The sequence below is a fragment of the Corvus moneduloides genome, chromosome 28 (assembly GCF_009650955.1).
Source record: "Corvus moneduloides isolate bCorMon1 chromosome 28, bCorMon1.pri, whole genome shotgun sequence".
Taxonomy (NCBI): Eukaryota; Metazoa; Chordata; class Aves; order Passeriformes; family Corvidae; genus Corvus; species Corvus moneduloides.
Genome location: NC_045503.1, coordinates 230,109 through 250,809, shown reverse-complemented (window position 1 = coordinate 250,809; position 20,701 = coordinate 230,109). Strand labels below are relative to the sequence as shown.

Sequence of the window (20,701 nt, the reverse complement as noted above, 5' to 3'; positions counted from 1 at the left end):
ATCAGCTGAATGTACCAGCTCTGCTGAACTACCTTAGGATTTCAGTGTCCTTTCAGCCTAGCCTAGGCTTCTAAGCAGAGACAGATTCTGAGAGCTACTTGCCTTCCACCACATCAGGAATAACAGCTGTACATCAACCTGGCTCTGGGTGTACTGTTCAGTCCTTTTCCACAAACATACTGAAATTTACAGTGAAATACCTGAAACATATTTAGTGAGAAGAGACCAGACTAGCCCCACTGCTGGTGGCTGATAACATGCCCGTTCCTTTGGCAAAATTGGAAATCCTTTATTGTAGATCATAATTCAGTATTAAAGACTGAGAAGTATTTTATTCTAGCAGAGCCATAATTCATTTTGGCAGCTGCGCAGCAGCAATAGCTTCATGTCCCACTTCAGGATTGCCCCCAGTCATTCATCTCTAGGCGGGAGCTGAGTGCTTAGGGATAGACCACCTTCCAGCCATCAGGGCACGGGCTGTCATCCTCCAGTGAGATCCAGCTGTGAAAATGCTATATCAAATACCTCTTTGTAGTGCTCCACAAAATGCACTTCCAGTCCTTCTGTAATGAATCCAGCAAGGTCATAATAATCTTTTTTGTTCTCTGATGGCAGAATGATGCAGGTAACACCTGCTCTCTTTGCCTGTGGGGAGAAAAAGTTGGGCTGTCTTTTGACTCCTAGGAATCCTTCCATGTACCAGAAACACCCCCATTTCTGAAAGTAAGCAGTTATTTAGGAGCATGATCCAGCTTTACTCTCTTTGGAGAGCACCAAGGGCATTCCTAACAGGTATCACCAGGGTGAAGCATGTTCTAGATCCCCCCTCAAGCCCCAAAACACATACTCTCCAGTGCCATGTCAGCTGCAGGGACAGATGATGGGGAGGCATTTTAGTTGGACTATGTCAGCACATTGGGGGATTGTTTAAAACATCCGTATTATTTTACAGAGTTTTAAGGGTCTGTTCCAGCTTGGGTGAGGATAAAGCCTAAGATGAAAGCAAGAAACAGCTTATCAGACCAACCTACCCCATCAATACCCTTAGCACAATTCTACAGAACCTTTTGATAAGGACACCTTCCCTGGAAGGGGTATGGAAAGCAGAGCTGCTCCTCCCCCAACAGGTTTGTACCCATCTGCTTTAGGGGTGATTCTCCGTTGAGGCCTGTGGCCACTCACACTGCTGCAAGCGCAGCCAGTCAGCGCCATCGCACGTTAGTCCTGTACTGACTGCTACAAACAACTACTCATTTTTAAGTCATACAACGAAAACAAATCACATTGCAGAAGGCTGTAGCCCAAATATATCTGGGGACAGAACACGATGTGGAGCCCCAGCTCAACAGAAGACGACCTAGTAACATTCTTGACAGAAAAATTTGTGTGGTGCAAGGCTTATGTAGGCCAGAATTGTGCAGGTGAAAAGTAGGGAGAGAGATTCAACTCTTGGAATTCTGAAAACTGCAAAGGGTTGAAACCAAAAATACAAGACACTAAGGTTCCTTTCATCTAAAACAGACAACTGTATGAGATGTCAGATGAATTCACACTGGAACTAGGGAACAGAGCCTTGATTTTAAGAATGTACCTTAGAGATGCTGTCAAATCTCCACTGGATGCCCTCCTTAAACAGGCAATTCAGCACAGCACAGGTGATTGAACTGTGCTAGTCTGACAAAGCAGACAGCTCTGACTGCCAGTTAAAGCTGTCAGTCACCTTCAATTCTGCCAGTCTAGGTGGAATTGAGCTAGGCCAACACAGCTGCCCTCGCATAAAGCCTGAGGTCCCATCCCTTTCCTCACAGCCAGAGACACAGTCAAGATTGCCGTGTTCCCCTGCAGAACATGTGTCCAACCTGTGTATGGAATGAAATCACTGCCTCTCCCAGTTCAAGGAGCCACCCCTCTGGCTGTCCTGTCCCCACTGAGCCCAACCCAGGGCTCTCTCCCATGGACGATGCACAAGAGACAAGAGAAGAGCTCTTACCGCAATAGTCTTCTCCTTGATCCCACCAACAGGAAGAATTTTTCCAGTCAATGACACCTCTCCAGTCATGGCTACATTCTGCCTCACTGGGCAATTCATGGCCAGCGACAGCAGAGCTGTTACAATGGTACATCCTGCGCTTGGTCCATCCTTCGGTGTTGCTCCCTGTTTAAAAAAACAAAAAGCACAACCCCCCTGCTCATTCAAGAAGCAGCACAGCCAGACAGTACCATTGCCCTTGTTTTAACATTGTCCCAATTTCATGAAGCCTCATAAAGGTTTTTGCGTGTGTGAGTGATGGAATGAATCCTGGTATTTGAATTGGCTGGTTTATTAACAACTGTGACATTCCTCACCTTATTCATGAGGAATAATCCATGAGTCCACAGTGTGGTTTCTGGCCTGATGCCACCACCATACTCACTGGGCTCAGGTCTTTGAATAAGCAACATCAGTGGAAAAAAAGCACAAACATTTTGAAGCTCTTTGTTAGACCTAGCCAACCATGGAAACAAGGAACAGAAGTCAACATCACAAGGGGGAGAGTGTCAAGAGCCACAAAGTAGTGGAGGACAATACCGAAAACCATTCAAGGCAGAAAAGATCAGTATATAAAGCCCCACAAAATCCAGGCCTGAACTAGTGACAGTCTGGACTTATCTGAGATCAAACCTCTTTGAGGTAAGAGCAGAGGAAATCAGTGTTTGAGAGGGAGTAGAGACAGAGATCACGTCTGCTGTTTTCTCATCTTCCAGGCAATGGAAGCACAGACAACAGTGCAGTAGCTGGACAGACACAGAGCACGCTGCAACAAGGACACTGCGCACAGAGCACTCAGTAGTCCAGAAGGAAAGCTTGGGCACAATCGCAGTTCAAAATCTGCCTTCAGTAAAGCACCTGCCCAAAGCTTGTTACACAGCATGTGAGCCACTCTGAGCACTGTGTGCATTTATTTTCAGCCTCAAATATTGGACAAATGCAAGCACTGCCATTACGTGGACTAGGAAGCATGGCACAGAGATCAGGAGTAGTATTTCCAATTATGTGTAAATGACTTGAAGCCTTTAAGAAGGCCTGGTAACACAGAGACCTAAACTTTGGAGTCCTTGTAACTTAATACAAGCGTTTATCCAAATCACTTATCTCTGTGTCATGGTTTCCCCACCTGCACAACAGGGCCAACAGCTACAACAAAAACTTAGGTTTCCTTAGAAAATTATCCAAGCCCCTGTATTCTTGCCACATGCTTGCTGTAGAAAGGAGTGGAAACATGGCTCATAAGAAGACCTTCACAGGAACCTGAAGAAAACGCCTTCATTCCTGGGTTTTACTGCTAGAAGAGGGCATTCTGCACAAAATACGGACAAATGAAGTGCCTTCCAGCTTTACATCCAGGGGAGCAAACCAGCCTGGCTGCTGTGCATGCTCTGTGAACTCTGCATCAGTTTACCTCTGGCACATGCAAGTGAATATGAGAAGACATAAGAAAGTCATTGTTGGGGTCCTTCTGCATCAGAAAGGCTCTTGCAAATGTGTATGCAATTTTGGCACTCTCTTTCATTACATCTCCTAGTTGCCCTGTTACTTCAAGCGACCCATCCTTGTTCTCCTTGTCTTTGGGTCGCCTCAGGGATGTTTCAATAAACAGAGTGGAACCTCCTAAAAAAAAAAAAAAAAAAGGAAAACAACATCTGAAAAAAAGTTAAAGGAAAATTAAACCAGAAAGTTTTGGTGATGCAGAAGCTATGTCAGGCATTTGGAACTGATGCTTTCTAATGAGACACTAGCCCTTGCGTAGAGAGCAGCTGAAATCTGTTACCAAAATACCTTCAGGAAGGCCAGCTAGAAATCTCAACAGTCTCCATTCATTGCTTTTTTGGACTTCATCTTCTAAGAACACAGATGCAATCCCTATTTAATGGAAATAATCAAGTTCTTATAATGGTTTCAGGTTCTTTGTTTCCTCCAGAGAGTAAGCGGAGTTCGTATCATAAAACACTTTTAGCCACTTCAGTTCTCCAGTGCCAGGTACCTATTTACCTTTTCCACCATACTGATAATTTCCCTCTTAACCACCTTAATTCTACCAAAGGTCAATCTGAATATGCAGCGGTCATCTCCTTTGCCATGTGCTGTTATTTCCATCCTGTAGTGCACAAAAGCCCCCAAGTTACTAGGTGAGTAATCCAATGAACGGTAAGCAGCCAACTGCACGCACCCCACAGAATGCTGGAACACCTGTACCTGCCCTCAACATCAAAAGTCAAGTCAGTGTTGCACATCACTGATGAGACACAGCATTCCTCAGCTGTGCTGTGTCATAGTGGCACCTCCTGCTGCTGTTAAAGAAACAGACCAGATTTTGTCTTCTCTGAAAAGCCTTACGCTTTTAGTCACTGCTGTTCCTAATGTATGTCAGTTGTATGGGATATGGAGCTTAAGGAGAAAACATGCTGGCCCAGAGCTAAGATAAGCCTGGGTAAGGGCATAAGAAAGGCTCCCTTCTTCAAGGAAGTAGTATTCAGGATCCAAAAGCCAAAGGAAGTTCCTTTTACTGGTGCCTGTAGAAGAATGTCACTGGACTCAGTTCTGTTTGACTGTCACATTCAATTTTTGAAAATGATACAGAAATGTAGACATTAACCCCAAATTAATTTTGTCTCACCCATAGCTGTCCAGGCCAGACCCATCACCACTCCTGGGGGAGTGGTTTCATACATGCGATCCACAGTGAAGATGGGCTTTCCTACAAAGTCCTGCAGGTTTTCAGGTGTTACTTGGACCGTCTCTGCTTCTCCACTCACAATTTTATAGGCAGATTTCCTCAATACCTGGGTGAGACAGTAATTTATCTCTGTAGAAAAAGCTGAGAATGCTGATGCACAGTGGTCACAGTTACACATAACTTTCCCTCACCTTTTCTACTTGTTTCTGCAGATTCCTCACCCCACTCTCTCTGCAGTACTGTTTGATGAGAACAGTCAGGACATCCGACGTGATTTGGGCTTTGTTTTCATCCAAGCCACACAGAACTCGTGCTTGAGGGACCAAGTATCTCTGAAAGAAATAATGCCCCACATCCTTCTCTTAGTATTTGTGACAAAAGCCTGGTGGTTCCAATTCACTCAATGCTGTTAGCTCAGTGTTGCTTTCTGGTGTCCACAGCCTATGGAACACTGGAGTTACGTTAACTGTGTGTTCAAATCAAAGGAACTCTGTCCAAAATACCATGTGCCTAATTTTTTTGGACACAGTTGGATGTAAATATGTAAGCCTGAATCTGCCAAAAAAAAATTTATCAGATGTCATTCACATAAAGCACAACAGTGATTTCTCTTACCTCTGCAATTGCAAGTTTCTCTTCTGCTACATATCCTGACACATTTATCACTTCCATTCTATCCCGCAGTGGCTCTGGAATGGTTTCTGTTACGTTGGCAGTACAAATAAAAAGTACCTGGAAGCATTATAAGATCCTATTAAGCACTTCCATTAACCTGCTGCTTTACTCCAAGTACTAGTTCTTAAGTTCTGTCTTTCTCTGTCTGAAGGGCTAGAGCAAGATCACCTTTTCTGTGGAATTAGTTTTTATTAGAAGTTTTGGATTTTAGAACTATGTAATAGCATGTTCCCTACCCCCAAAATAAATGTTTAGAAACGCACAATGCACAAACCGGGAAATCGGAATGGTTTGATAGGGACTAGGAAATGGGAGATCTACATCTCACTCAGAAGTTCTTTCTACCTTCTAGGAAATTAGCACAGAATGACCCTATTATCTATATCTATTGCTAATACGTCAATTCTGCAATTTATGTCAGCTGCACAGAAAGTGCAAGGGTGTCTAAAGACGACAAATTTCAAAAGCTTCATAGCAGCATTAGGCCACCTCCCTTGACAGCAGCTCTGCCAATCACTATGTAAAGGAAAACTCTTGCCTTTTCTAGTGGACACCACACGTTTGTCCCTGGCTCTACACGGAGTTAGGGCTACAGGACATACGCCAGTGATCATGTTCTTTCACGTGCAGACACTTCAGTTAAAGCCAATTCCTACAGAGACAGCTGTATACCATTTATTTTCCATCTGACTTTCCAACCGAATAAAATGTCAGCATCTTTTCATGGACAGGAAATCTCTGCATTGATACACATTCATACATTCTGGTTCTAAAACCTCTGCAGAAAAGAGAAATACCTTTGATAAATCCACAGGAACATCAAGATAATGATCCAAGAAGTTAGAGTTTTGTTCTGGATCCAATAGTTCTAGAAGGGCCGAGGATGGATCCCCTTGATAGCCTCTTCCTATTTTATCCACCTGTGGGAGAAAAAAAAGTAATGCTCTAAGAAGCTTCCTACCACGATAAATTCTCAAGCAAGGTTTTTTTCAAGGCTCCATCTGAAAATCTTCATGAGATGTTCATTAACATCCAGTACCAGTTTACCACTTTTCTGTGCACTCATCCAAGTCCCCACGACCTTCCTGTGTGAGCACACGACACACCTGAGAAGACACAGGGCTTTTGAGTGTTGCAGAAAATCACTGTGAAGTCTCAGGCAATGTGCATACAATAAAAAGCACTACTACTAGTGGGCTACTACTCATTAAGCTGAGATAAGCTATAGGCTCAGACCAGAACACTTCACCAGTGGGAGGACTGGGAGTGCTAGCTTACACCACTTCCCAAATATATAGGCTCAGACACTCTCCTTACTCTCCCCAAGGTGCAAAGTGCCTACACACAACCATTCAAGCAGAGCCCAATTAGTGACCTGTGCTGTTGTCACAGTCACAAGTTAATTGAAGCTCGTGGGGATTTCTTGAAGTCATCTCGACCAACCCCATTGCTCACGCAGGGCCACTAGAGCCAGCTGCCCAGGACCATGGCCAAGGTCATTGACTCTTCCAGCACTGCAAACTCTCCTTCTAAGGATACAAACAGGGCCACGGCTTCTTCTCCTTTAGGAGTAGTGTTAACTGGATGGCCTTAATGAAATTTGCTTCTACAGCCAAGGCAGGGCTTCTGGCCAACACCACTCAAGTGTCATAGCCTCCGGGTTCCATTACCTTTCAAATCAAGATACTCATTGGTTACATCACACTGCAATGGATGACAGTTTATCGGTCCCCCATACCATTCCTAAGACATCTGCTGTTGGTCCTTCCCAGGTACGGCACACAAGAAGGCCAGAAAGACCTTCAGTCTATTCTGAATACCTGCTATTATATCCTGTCCTTATTTGCTTTTCCACAAAGCATTAGGCTGGTATCCCTGACTCATTTATTCTCAAATAAGACCACAAATTGACAGTAAGCATCTTATTCCTTATAGTCCTGCTTTAGACCTACTGAGAGTGACTCTTGCTAATAATCACACAGGCAATAGTGGATTTGTGCACAGTGATGTGCTCACACCTATGCAGGAAACACAAGGAACTACAGAAACCTCTGAATATCCAGTCAGGTCCATTAGGATCCAAACAGCTGCAATTTAATCAGAAGGACACAACTAAAATTTTAAAGTTGGAGTCTGTTATAAGGAGAGAAAACAAAGCGTCTCAGGTATCAGTGTCACCCAGAGAACTTGAGAGCCCAGCCTCATTTAAACAGAAAGAACCTGGGATTTTTAGGAGCGTTACTGCTTCACCTTTTCTACAGTGATCAAGAATTGGTACAAGTCTTTAAGAGCAACACCTAGAAAAAAGACCAAATACTTCACCTCATCAATCAGTATAAGTGGATTCTCTGTCTTGGTCTTCTTCAGACACTGGATGATTTTTCCTGGCATTGCTCCAACATATGTCCTCCTGTTTTACCAGAGATTGTATTTAGGGAACCATTGCAAAGCACAACACATATCAGAACATACACCATGCAGCTGACAGAGTAAGTGTATCCTGCTGGGAAAGAAGTCTTTATTTCTTCAGTATCTATCAAAAGCATTCTCCATCACCATATTAAGCACCAAGACCCACCTAGTTTGTTTCTAGTAAAGAACTGACATGAATTTTGGCAAAATACTCCTGGATGGCAGTTTTTATCTTTAGTTTTAACCACTTCTCAATTAGAGGAAAGCAAAGAGGTAAGGCTGAGAATAGAGATGTTTGAATTTTCATGGATTTTGGGTAAGAAATGTTAGAAAAGGTAACGTGTCCCTTCCTCACTTGATAGGAACAAAAAGACCAGTGTAAATCAAAAAATACTGAAGGAACAAACTGTTAATAGCAAAACATAATCTTCCTGCTAGAGATTGTTTCTGGTTCAGAAACAAGCAGAAGCAGAGGAAGAGGGTAACAACAGAGTGAATGCCAAGAGGGACAGAACAGAGAACATCTGAAAAACACAGAAAATAGTTCTCTCTGCTTATGTTTAGGGCAGAGCCTTGCAGGTTCAATTTACTCCGCAGAACAGCTACTCTTACTGGTTTGAAAACACTGCTGGTTTTATGTTCAGATGCTGACCCTCTCCTCTGCTTTGGTGAGGCCACATCTGGAGTGTCGTGTTCAGTTCTGGACTTCCCAGTTCAAGAAAGACAAGAAACTGCTGGGGAGAGTCCAGTGGAGGGCTATGAAGATGATGAGGGGACCAGAGCATCTCTCATGGGAAAGGTTGAGGGAGCTCAGCCTGTTTAGTCTGGAGAAGGGATGACTGAAAGGGGATCTTATCAATGTGTACAAATATCTGAAGGGTGGGTGTCAAGAGGACAGGGCCAGACTCTTGCCAGTGGTGCCCAGTGACAGGGCACGGGGCAATGGGCACAAACTGAAACACAGGAAATTCCACCTGAATATGAGGGAAAACTTCTGTACTTTGAGGGAGGCAGAGCCCTGGAACAGGCTGCCCAGAGAGGCTGTGGGATCTGTTTCTCTAGAGACATTCGAAACTTGTCTGGACACCATCCTGTGCAACCAGCTGTAGCTGAACCTGCTTTAGCAGGGGAATGGTCTAGATGATCTCCAGAGGCCACTTTCAATCCCAGCCATTCTAAGACTTCGTGTGTGCGGAAAAAAATAAACCTATGGAAGGGTCACATCTACTGATTTATTATTCACTTCTTGTTCTCCCCATAAATGTTCTTGTTTCCAAGTTTTCCTCATGCAGCACCTCCATCTTGATTATTCGGAAACCAAGTCTCAATCACACCTGAACACATATGTGAATGACCCTGTTCAAACTGTCACCATTCTCTAGTTCTGACATTTATAGACAGGCATGTATTAGCATTTGGCACCAATCCAATGGCTTTGGGTAGCTCACTCAGCTTTTCAAAGCTGAGAATACACAAGAATTAGGGAGCAACTGCACTTAAAAACACAAATATAATTATGTTCCAAACTCCACCCTTTGCTATCTTTTTCACCTCTTTCTGTATCTCAACTCCTGTCAGCAAGGGTTGGCAGAATAGAGATGAAAATTACACACATTGTCCAACTCCAGTTAGGTTCCTATTTACATTAGTAAAAACTGCTGGATAGACAAACTGCTTAAGTTACACTGACCTGTGTCCTTTTATTTCTGCTACATCAGTCATCCCTCCAACACTGAAACGGAAATACTCTCTGTTTAGGGCTCTGGCAATTGAGCGGGCAATACTGGTTTTGCCAACTCCAGGGGGACCATAAAAACACAGAATCTTCCCCTGGGTGGATCCTCGCAGCTGGCTGACTGCAATAAATTCCTGTAAAACAGATAAAGTACCAGCAGTGAACAGAAGGGAATGTCAGCAACACCAAAACACATTTGGTATCAGGTCAAGCAGTGATTACAAAACAAGCATCATACACAAAACTGGTCCTCAAAGGATTTGAGGAGGGCAAGGGGAGAAGCTAAGTCAGGATGCACCTGTTTTCCCTCTGGTTATTTACATACTTGGTTGTCCCCAGGTTCTGTGCTCTGTATCACCTCACCAGAAGAAGCAGTCTCTCTCTCCACTGCCTTGGAGTGAGAAGACAGAGTTCTAGTTCTTCTCCCAGCTTCCCTTGTTCTCACCTGAGTCTCTCAAGCTACATGTGAGCATCTCCTACTGTACCACTCCCCATGGGCTAAGTTAAGCTTGCTTCATTTCACACTTCTGTGCCAGACAACCCTCAATAACACTGAACAGTTGAGCAATCAAAAGATCACAGTTCAGAACTGAAGCCTCAACTGGTTATACACTTACAGTGAAGAAATGAAGGTGCAAGTGGGGAAAAAAAATCCAGAGACTGCTTCCCTTGGACACTTACTTGCCCAGCATTAAGTGCAAACCAGAATATTGCATTTTGAAATGAGAATGTGACCTTCGTTGCCACAAGTAATTAAGCACATTAACCAGTCACCAGAACATTTGGGTCTTTCATGCAGCTTTCTGTTTGATGCATGAATTAACACCAATTCAATGGAGATTGCAATGTGAAACACATCCAAAATGCTTCATGTTAAAGCAGAGTGTGAAATGGGACACACTGTCTACTCCAGCCTTACCAGAATTCGCTTCTTGACATCATCCATTCCATAGTGATCCTCCTCCAGAACCGCCTGGGCTCTGGCCAGCTCCAGGTTCTCCTCGCTACACTTACCCCACGGGATGGATGTCAGCCAGTCCAAGTAGTTCCGTGTAACACTGACAGAAACACATGAATGAGAGTGATTTGACAATCATCAGCTTCCTCAACCAACTTCCAAAACAACCTCATCCAGAACAAGTGGGATGTAAAGTGAGGATATGAAAAGAACATCAGTATCTGGGCAGTCACTGCTAACCTTTTTCACAGTCTTCAATCCCTTGTCCCTCCTCCCACAAAAAACTCCAAAGCTTTTTTCACAGCTTTTGCTTTTCTGAAACAAAGAACCTTCAATATACCATGAAAAGACTTAAATTTCTGCACACAAGTTCCCTGTAAAATTGTTTTGGGTGGGGCTGGCTCCTGTCTGAAAAGGAATAGGACTGCTTGTACACTCTGCCCCACATCAACTGTTCAGATGGGTTCACGAAACTTAAAACTAGAAAAAGTTTTCTGTCTCCACAGTAAACTAAGACATGGCAGAGATTCCTGGCTCAGAAGCAAGGAAAAACAGCTGGATGCACAACACCACGGAGAGAGATTTAGGACTGGGATAATGATGTCAATATGGCAGTTTACAGTAGAGATACTCAGTATAAACACACTGAAGAGATCATAGCTGTGTCAAAGCACTACTCACTGTTCTAAAACTGTGCACTTAGATCAGGAATTCAAGTGTACAGGGAGGTCTCCACAATGCAGTAACTAGTAAGTTGTGCAGAGTCATGGACACAGGGAAACACAGCTGGGCTGTCTGGGCCCAGGATTCACCCGATGGCAATTGCCATGCCACCAGAGCTTTGGCTTTTTTCTCCCAAATACATCCTTTGCAAACTTGCAACCACTGTTACAGCTCTGAAGGAAAGGGAAAGGCACTAATGCTGGCTGTGAAGCCCAGTATATCTTTTCTATGATTACCATGACGCTGCTCATCCAAAGGCATGTTTGCCCTCAAACAGTCTTTTATTCTGTAAAAGACGTTTTTAAAAGCAGAGACCCAGAACATTAAGAGAGCTGATGAGTACACCAACTGCTGTATTGTATAGCACACTCTGACTCAACAGACAAGAAATGTTCAACTCAACCTCAGTTTCTGACAATTCACATCACAGAACATATGTTATCAACTATTCACTCCTTAGCAATTCCAACCCTGCCCCAATAATTCAGGGACCACTTCAGGTAACTTAGCCAATGTCATGTATTAGCAACTAGCTTCTCTTCTCTCACATCTACTGAAAACACCGAAGTACAAGGAAGAAGAGCCAAAAGTGAGGGCAGAAAAAGAATCACCACACACTTCATGAGGAACTAACTGCACATTTTGTACCTCTAGTATCAGACTGCAAGAGAAGACAGAAGACCTAAAATGATCCCAAGAGGTAGACTACATAAGTAAACACAGGCAGTTTGGAGAAAATCCTATAATGTGATGATATGCTACAAGCAGAAAAAATTAGAGGGGAGGGGAGGGGAGGGGAGAAGACTAAGGTAAGTGCTTCACAGAACTGCACTGATGTCTCATTCTGCAAACGAACCCTGACAGCATGACATGGCCATGCACTCACTTGAATTCTGAGGAGTGATTATCCAACAAGCCCAACTTGTTCAACTCTTCATCAATCACATCCATGACATGTTTTGGCACTACCAGCTCCTTTAGTCGCTCACGGAATTTCTCTTCTATAGCATCCTTGTCCTCTTTTTCCAGACCTAGTTCTTTCTTAATGATCTTCAATTGTTCTTGAAGAAGATACTTGCGATGTGTTTGCTTGATCTTCTCCTCAACCTAGACAAAGCAACAAATACAGTAACTAATGGGTTCCTGGTACAGCCCATCTAACATCAAATGCTTCCAAATACTTCTTAGTTATGATGTTCCCAGCAACTGAAAATACTACTTGGAACTCATCTGCAGTGTATTCTAACACAAGAAGTGACTTAACAACATTCTCCAGCACCCTCCATATCTTGGCGGCCTTCACTGGCCATGATTCAGTGCTTCAATGTTCTGTTTGTGCTGGGGAGGCCAAAAGCAGAGTAAGACAGATGTGACCTCTTTAGTACCAAACAGAGAGGGCTAACCACTACTCTCTACCTGCTGCCTACACAGGGCAACTGAAGCCCAGCATACAGTTGGCCTTCCTTGCCACAAGGACAGTCTGCTAACTCAGGGTCAGCTTCCTCCACATCAGGGCTTCAAAGTCCTTTTTTGTATGGCTATTTTCTATCCTGGTTATTCCAGGCCTGGTCTGGACTGTGAATTTCTCTTGGCAGAACTTAAGGAGGTTCTTACTGACTCCCCAAGGGGATACCACTAGTAGCTGGCTGAAGTTAGACTTTACCACATTGATCACAACCTTTTCTGCCCATTAGTCTAGCCAATTTTTTCACCAACCTCGTACTACATACTTCCAGAGTGTAACATCCCAATTTGGTCAGAATACTATTACGGTTGACCTCAACAAAGCCCATGCAAACATCAAGGTATACAACAGTCATTGAATCATAGAATCATTTAGGTAGCAAAAGACCTCTGAGATCATTGAGTCAAACCATTAGCCCAGCACTGCCAAAGCCCACCATCAAACCATGTTTCCTTCTCTTGCTCTGGGCCTTCTCATAAGAGAAGACAATTAGGCAATTCGCTTTTGGGAAATCCCTTCTGGGTGTTCCAGATCATGTCCTTCTTCTTTTGCCTGTACAGGACTTTTTGGAGAATTTTCCCCATAATCTTCCCAGGGACTGGGGGCAGGCTGACATGCCTACAGTCGTCCCTGATTCTCCTCCTTGGAGATGGGCATGGCATTTACCTTTTTCTGGTTTCCCAGGAACCTCTCCTGTGACCACAGTGTTTTAAAGATGAGTGAAAAAACAAAATAATGACATTGATAAGCCCTCTCAGCATCCTTGGATGCATATCTCGTCCCACAGACTGCATCTGTTCAATTTGCTTAAGAAGTCTCCAACAATTCCAACCCCGGTCCAAAAGCATTTCGCACTTAACATTAATTCTAAAAGCCCCAGTTACTGGGAGTTAACAAAAAAAATATGACTCGGTATACTCAAATGTTTGTACTTCATATTTTTCGTATTTCATTTTCATATTTTTTCATATTTCATTACCATTTAGCAGTTACTGTATTCTGATTAAATCTTACAACAGACAGGAACTACTGCAGTTCACAGGAGTTAGCAGAGGGTCTTTTGAAATAACATTGTGCTACTTACACTAGTACATGCTATATACAGTATTATGCTGTATATTGTTACACAGATGCTTGGTAAATTGCAGATCTCTAGATTTATCTGCTTGCATGAAATTACAACTTGGACGCAATTTAACAGCAGATGCTGTAGCCTCATGTCTTGTTACTTCTACCATGTGCAGGAAAAAATACATTTCTAACAGAAGAACAGAAAACCTTAAATATAAGTAATGTACCCTTTAGAGCATGTACCCATACTAAGCATCACAGTGGTGGACACGATATAAATATACAAAAGGCATTTGTTACTCCAGGAACTTACCTCTCTTCCAAGACGCTGCTGAAGTTTGCTCAGCTCATATTCCTTTTTCAGAAGGGAAAGAGCTTTGTAAAGCCGTTTGGGAATCTGGAAAAGACAGACACAAAATGAGTTTTGAGACACCATACCCTTGTAAAGTAACACATTATATATACTTTCTCCCTCCCAGTGAGAAAGGCAGAATAAAAAACTCCAACAGGTTGTGTGGGAGAGCTTTACAGCACCTGCAGATGTGGAAAGACAAACATGTAGCAACTCCACAGCATGCAAAGAAAATTATTTGCCACCAAAGATGCAGAGCACTCTGATTTACCCACAATAAATCAGATCTACTATATCCTTCACAAGGAATCTAGCCACTGATACTAACACATCAACAAAAGTAGCACTGAAGTCTCTTCTGTACTGAGGCTGGTAAAGAAACTGTGACATACAAGAGATGTATCGATTCTATTTGCATCGCTTGAGTTAAAAACTTCATCTTACACTGGTTTCTTCCAAGATGTCCTGAAGTTCATGTGACTCTGCCCCTGTTAGGGCTGCACCCATGTCACTCAGATAGATAGGGTTATCTACCACACGCTGTCCAGCCTGCATCATCTGAAGTACGGACTCTCTGAAAATCAAAGGTAAAAAACCCCAAAATGCTCTGTAAACTTACATTCAAACTGGAGTATTCTTATTTACTGTTACGACAGTGCAATAAAATGAAACACAGCTGTTTCATAGCAAAGTAACTGTTTTTGAAATGTGACTATATCAATACTCAGTAACAAACAGATAAATCACTTGGTCAGAGGAATGGTCACCGATATATAAAACTAAGTATCTGAAATGCTCTTCAAACAGTTATGTAGGATTTTTTTGTGCCATTATTCCAAAACTTTTATCCTGCTCATAAGACATGGATCAGATCATGATACTTACTGCAGTGAGTTTCACTTAGACCCAGATCACCTGCCTTAAGACTTAATAGTTCTATCTTGCTTCTAAATTGCACATCAGGTTTTCAAAACTTTGTTTCCAACAATGGATGATAGAGCTTACATCCTAAACCAAAATTCTAGGTGACAATTCAGCAAGTATCTCTACTTCATTGCAGCAGAAAGGCAAGTGGTATAGAAAATGCCAGTGTGCTCCAGCCTGAGAACATGCTGTTCCCACAGCAGGGCAGCATGGGAAAGACATACCTGTACAAGGGGTTCAAGGCAATGATGTCCCGGATTGTTTTAACAATTTCTGCAGTCAGTGCCTATAAACACAACAAAAAGTTAACTACCAAAAGAACGGAAAAGGATAGGAAAGATCTCAGTACAAATATGACATTCTGCAGACCCCGGCCACTTGCTGCAGTGGTAGGTAGCCTGTTCTTGGTGCTGGGGCAGTTCCTGCTCACAGGAAAGGCAACAGGGCCTACAAGGTGGCTTTCTGCACATGCAGAACTTCACCGCCTCTTGGCCAGAAGATACAATCAGGTTGAACACTCAAGCCACCTTCAAGCCAACACTCAGTTTGATAGAGGTCATCACACAGATTTAAGCACAGCCCAGGCTCCTCATTCAGCAACTTTTTGAAGTCACCAGTTCTAAGGAACTGAGCTTTTGTAATGAAAATTCTTTACTTTCCTATAATCTCCTTGTGCAGTGACTGTGAGAAGACAGAACTAGTTTCTGCAGCCTGAAATTAGAGCCTGATTTTAAAACTCTTCCTTTTAAGCAAGAGGTGTAGGTGCAATTCTATAGGACAAGTCCAGGCTTGTAAACTAATTCACTTACTTTAACCTCTTCTGTGATCTGAAAGTCTTCATGAACCACATTCTCTACTTCTACCATGAGAACTTCCTGTGAAGAAGCAGCTACAGGATCTAGTACCAACTCCACAGCTTGGTCCTTTGCTCCAGGCTCCTCTTCAGCCTCCTTCTTAGATCGCTTCTGTTTCCTTCTAATTTTTTGTTTGTTCTCAGGCTCCTCAGGCTCAACCTCTAGTTGCTTGTTTATACGAATCCTGAAAGCCAAAAGAAACCAGCAACAATCAATCCCCCGTTACATGTGATTTCAGCTCTTCAGCATGAAAAAGAGAGAGTCTAAGTTGTATTTTGAACAAGTTAAAATTTAGAGAGGACCTATGTTTGCAAGACACTAAGCTTCATTATTTTGGCTTTTATACAGGAGTTTCCTTTTCTAGGTGTTTCCCTATAAATGCTCCTCAAATCTGATATCCACTGTGGTTCCTATGGAGATGACTGACCAGTGCTCCATGTCTCAATCAAATATAAAGACCAATTCCCAAGTCATACCCTAGGAATACCAAACCCTTCCAAGTTATAGGGAAATTTTTCTATTCCAAGTAACCCCAAACCAGTAGCTTATTTCCAAAATGCAATCAAACATGGCTGTGCTTTGATAATGCAGCAGGAGGTCTAAGACTTCATTTGAAAAGGATGTGACTTGTGAATTCACATAAATTCAGCTTTGACAGTACTGCTCATTCTTTGCTGTCCAGAACAAATGCAAGTGAAGAAAAGTGAGGGGAAGGAAAAAAAGCCATGCTTCAAAGCCAAACTTCCCCTGGATCTATCTCTTCTGCCATGTTTCTGTCCTTGTATTTTTCCTTCTAATGGAAATTACTTATCTGATGCTTTTAAAAATACAATTTATTAACTGTCTTGTTAAAAATATCTGGCATAAATGGCTAAAGTTAGATTTTCAGCAATAATCATATTTTCTTCAATTCTATTCTGGGGCAAAATTATGTAGGCAAAACATAATTAAAGTTCTGGACCCCCCACACACCTTTTTTTTTATGCAAAAATACTGGCTTGAATTATTAGTTCCAGAGATTTTTTTTTCCACCATTACTAAACCTTGCTGTACTTGTCAGAATAACTGCTAAACTTCAGCTTAATGCATGTTTGCTTGCATCACATCACAGTTGATATGACAACAACATGCACTGTCTCTTTTGTTTTGCAGCTAACCTCTCACAGCTGTGACAGTACATGGAATATCCTGACATTCTCAGGATATGGTGTGGTAACAAACAAAAACTTGCCATACACAAGCTGGGTAGAAAAATGCACGTATGTGTATCCCTGATAAGGGATGTCTCTGTTTATACTGAAGTCTGGTGAGATGCAGTAAAGTACAAGTGACCAACCTTCGGTGTCCCATCACTATCATACGCAACTTGTCTCCAAGGTCCTGCATTTCATGAATCTGGACAAAAGTTCCCATTTGGTATATTTCATTCAGATCCTCCACCACATCAGATTCATTGCTATTGAGCAAAAAAATTGGAGTAGATATTCAGAAACTTGAGATAGCAGTTCAGATTAAAAAAGAAAAAAACAATCACTGGTTGCAGAACTTTAAACTGGACTTAGGAGCAAAGACACGTAATCCTCATTGCTACCACCATGCAGCCCCTTCCCAAATCACCCCAGTACCTGGACAGCTGATCTCCTTCCCAAACAACAACACCCTTTTCTAAAGCAAGACGCCAGCTCCCAGCAGTGCTGGTGGTGGCAACAAAAACTGTCATAGCATGAGGATGGTCCAAGACCAGCCACAATTTCTGCAATGCTATCCAAGGCAGGGCATTTAGGATGATAGCTGTTAGTGTAAATGCAACCTGGGCAGCTCATTTTTGTATTTTTTAAAAAGATCAAGAGAAACAACTTACTTGTCATCCTTTTTAAGAAAAACACCAGCATAAGGCTGGGCAAGACGAACTTTCCTCCTCAGCAGCTCAACCAGCTTCTTATTTTTCACCTAGGACAACAGGTATGCGATCAGAGGTGGATTTTCTGTAATCTTTGCACTCCCAGGGTGTAAGGCCAGGCATGATGACACCCTAGAACTAAATTATGAAGTTGGAGCTTGTATTGTTTTAGTCTTGTCCCCGTTAGAGGACAGTAATATAGAAATGGAAAAAAAGGTAGAGAAACATGAAATTTAAGTATTTAAAACAAGTCACTTCCCAGTCAAGATAAAACAAGCTCCAAGGCTAGGGGAGGAACTAGACCTAATCTGTGCAAGCCTTACAAGCAAGAAACCTGAGTTACTTGAATAGTACCTTGTAAGCTTCTGTTGCTATCAATGTTCTCTTCCCCTTCCCTACCTGTATATCCTAGCTCTCTGCTCCTGATGGGGAGCTAGTTCACCCTTCCCTATCAGTTGCCTGAATTCTGCCCACAAACTCTAGTTAAAATCCTCTTCTCCAAAGCCTCCTCTGCTCAATTCCTCTCCTACCCATGAGCCTGAGCTCCTGCTTTGAGTTTCAGCCAGTATTTCTTCCTGATTTACTTTCTTACTCCCCTCTGCTCTCTAGATGCCACACACCTAGACCTTCCCCTGGCAGATCTCCCAGCAGCACTGGAATGGTTATCACAGCAGGCTGAACCCTCAGTGACCAAGAAAATAACTCCTTGTGAATTCTGCTGTTGCATGAAGTCACCCTGCCAACCATGACGTGCTCTTCAAAGTGATGGACATAAGCTGCATTGCTCAACGCTTTGCTAACAACCAGCATGGTTCTGACAGAACAGCACGAGCAATACCACCTGTTGGCCTATTCTAATCTCGGCACACCTATTCTAATTTTGCACAATGTTTAGCAAAAATATGCTTACCAATGTCACAGACATTAACAGGAAGAAAATTAATAATTCTGCAGGCACTGTAGAGACTTGACTTTGTCAGGCAAATTGCAGCACAATGAATTCACAGGGTAAGAGAGAACATTTAACAATTCTGTGAGACATTGTTGACCTGTGCATTGAAATTGACGACTTTTATACATGCCTCACATGACTTCATGCTCTTAATAATATATAATCTTCTTCCCCTGACACATCTATAAAGACACTAGAAGCTGCACATAGTAGATTTGGACATACAGAAAAATACTATCGTAGAAATAACATTATGATAAATAGTACTACAAGAACAAGAAAATATTGATTTATTTTGTACCACATTTACTTCAAAATCAGACTGGCAATATACCAGAGAGGCACAAAAATGCAAGTATTTGTTCCAGAATGGGTTTCATTTCAGGAAGAAAAAGTATTTCTGGCCTGTGAGCTCACGTCACACATCAGTGATACAATTTATAGCTCTTAAAATCCTTGTGGGGTGCAGAGGGAAAAGATCACACTGAAATGGTGATTGCCACCCCGTCCCTCAGCACCCTCTCCCAGCGCACCTGTACTGTTCTACACCACATTCTTTCTTTTTCCTAGCAGCTCACAGCTTGCTGCCTTCATCAACACGGGTCTCGGTGCTCTGACACCAACCCACGGCGCCGGAACAAGGACACGTTTGTTTAACCTTCATCAGGGAACACAAAGACAGAGAGCTTCGAGAGAGTGTGTGTGATTGATTCGCCGACCTTCTCTATGAGCAGAGCTTCTGACGCAATAACCGTGAAACTTCAACTGGCCCAAAAGAAACCGCTATCCCGATAGGACCCGGTTACAAAGCTCGAGCTAAAGGCCGAGCAGCGGCTGCCCCTGGAGGTCACGCACGAGGCTGCCTTGCTCTGCAGTCCAAGGAACCTGCCAAGGCATAGAGCGGCCCGGAGATGCGGCACCGCCAGCGGCGGGCTCAGCCGGTGACCGCCGTACGGCCGGGAGCGATCGGCTGCGAGCAGCGCAGAGCCCTCCCGCCCGCGGCCCCGGCACCTCGCGGCGGCGGAAGCTCCCGCCCAGGCCGGGCCGGCGGAGCCGAGCCCCGGCCCCGGGACCGAGGGATCGGGGGCAGCTCACCTCGATGATCTTGATGAAGCGCGGGAAGACGGGGTTGCGCGTCACGGCGATCAGCGGGACGTTGGGGAAATGCTCCGGGACGAGCAGCGGCGTCAACGCCGTTATGACCGGCCCGGTCCCGCTGCCGTCCGCCCCGCCGCCGCCGCCGCCACCGCCGTCCTCGCCGCCGCCTTCCAGCGCGTCGCCCCCCGGCAAACCGCCGGGGCTGCGCTGGTGCCACCGCGGGCCGGCGCTGAAGGCGGCGCGGGGCGGCGGCGCGGAGCCCAGCGGGGCCGGGACAGCGGCGGCGGGGGCCCAGAGGCGGCGCCGCGCGGGCCCCAGGGCGGGACCGGGGACCGCAGGCCGCCAGCGCCCGCACAGCCGCCACCAGCGCGCGGCCGCCATGCTGCCGGCGCGCGCGGCACTTCCGCCCTCCCGACAACGCCGGCCCCGCCCGCACGGCGGCGCGTGGCGGCGCGCACGTCCGAGCCTGCCTGTGCCTGCGGGTTCGAGCCCCGGCCCCGGCCCCGGTCCCGGCCCCGGTCCCAGCCCCGGTCCCGGCCCCGGCTGGGCGGGTGCCAGAGGGAGGAACGCGGCCGGCGTGAGTGTGGCTTTGGCCACTGCCCAGCCTTCCTTTTCCTCCTTGGTTCCCTGCAGTCGGCTGCCCAGACAGCTCCAGAATGTCTCTGAGGATGGAGACTCCATAATCTCTCTGATCACCCAGTGCCACTGCTCCGACAGCCTCTCAGTAAAAAAGTGTTTCCTGATGTTCCGAGGGAGCCTCCTGTGTTTCTTTTTGTGCCTATTGCCTCTTGTCCTGTCACCGGACACTACTGAGAAGAGCCTGGCTCTGTCTTCACACCTCCCCTAGGTAGGTATTGCTCTACATTT

At 44.4% G+C, this 20,701-nt stretch overlaps 1 protein-coding gene and 1 pseudogene across 1 annotated transcript; both read right to left on the bottom strand.

The window, feature by feature from the left end:
• Positions 1-243: 243 nt before the first annotated feature.
• LOC116435971 (lon protease homolog, mitochondrial) lies at positions 244-19,999 on the bottom strand. Its single transcript, XM_032092712.1, has 18 exons — positions 19,832-19,999; positions 17,746-17,834; positions 17,221-17,340; positions 15,840-16,068; positions 15,255-15,316; positions 14,551-14,680; positions 14,068-14,151; positions 12,105-12,325; positions 10,457-10,595; positions 9,493-9,671; positions 7,713-7,800; positions 6,188-6,310; positions 5,331-5,447; positions 4,907-5,047; positions 4,656-4,821; positions 3,441-3,649; positions 1,991-2,155; positions 244-645 (listed from the first exon to the last, which is right to left on the bottom strand). The coding sequence occupies exons 3-18, from the start codon at positions 17,295-17,297 to the stop codon at positions 481-483; spliced, it is 2,295 nt and encodes a 764-aa protein (XP_031948603.1). The 5' UTR covers positions 17,298-17,340; positions 17,746-17,834; positions 19,832-19,999; the 3' UTR covers positions 244-480.
• LOC116435768 lies at positions 17,742-20,092 on the bottom strand (annotated as a pseudogene).
• Between the last annotated feature and the right edge of the window lie 609 nt (positions 20,093-20,701).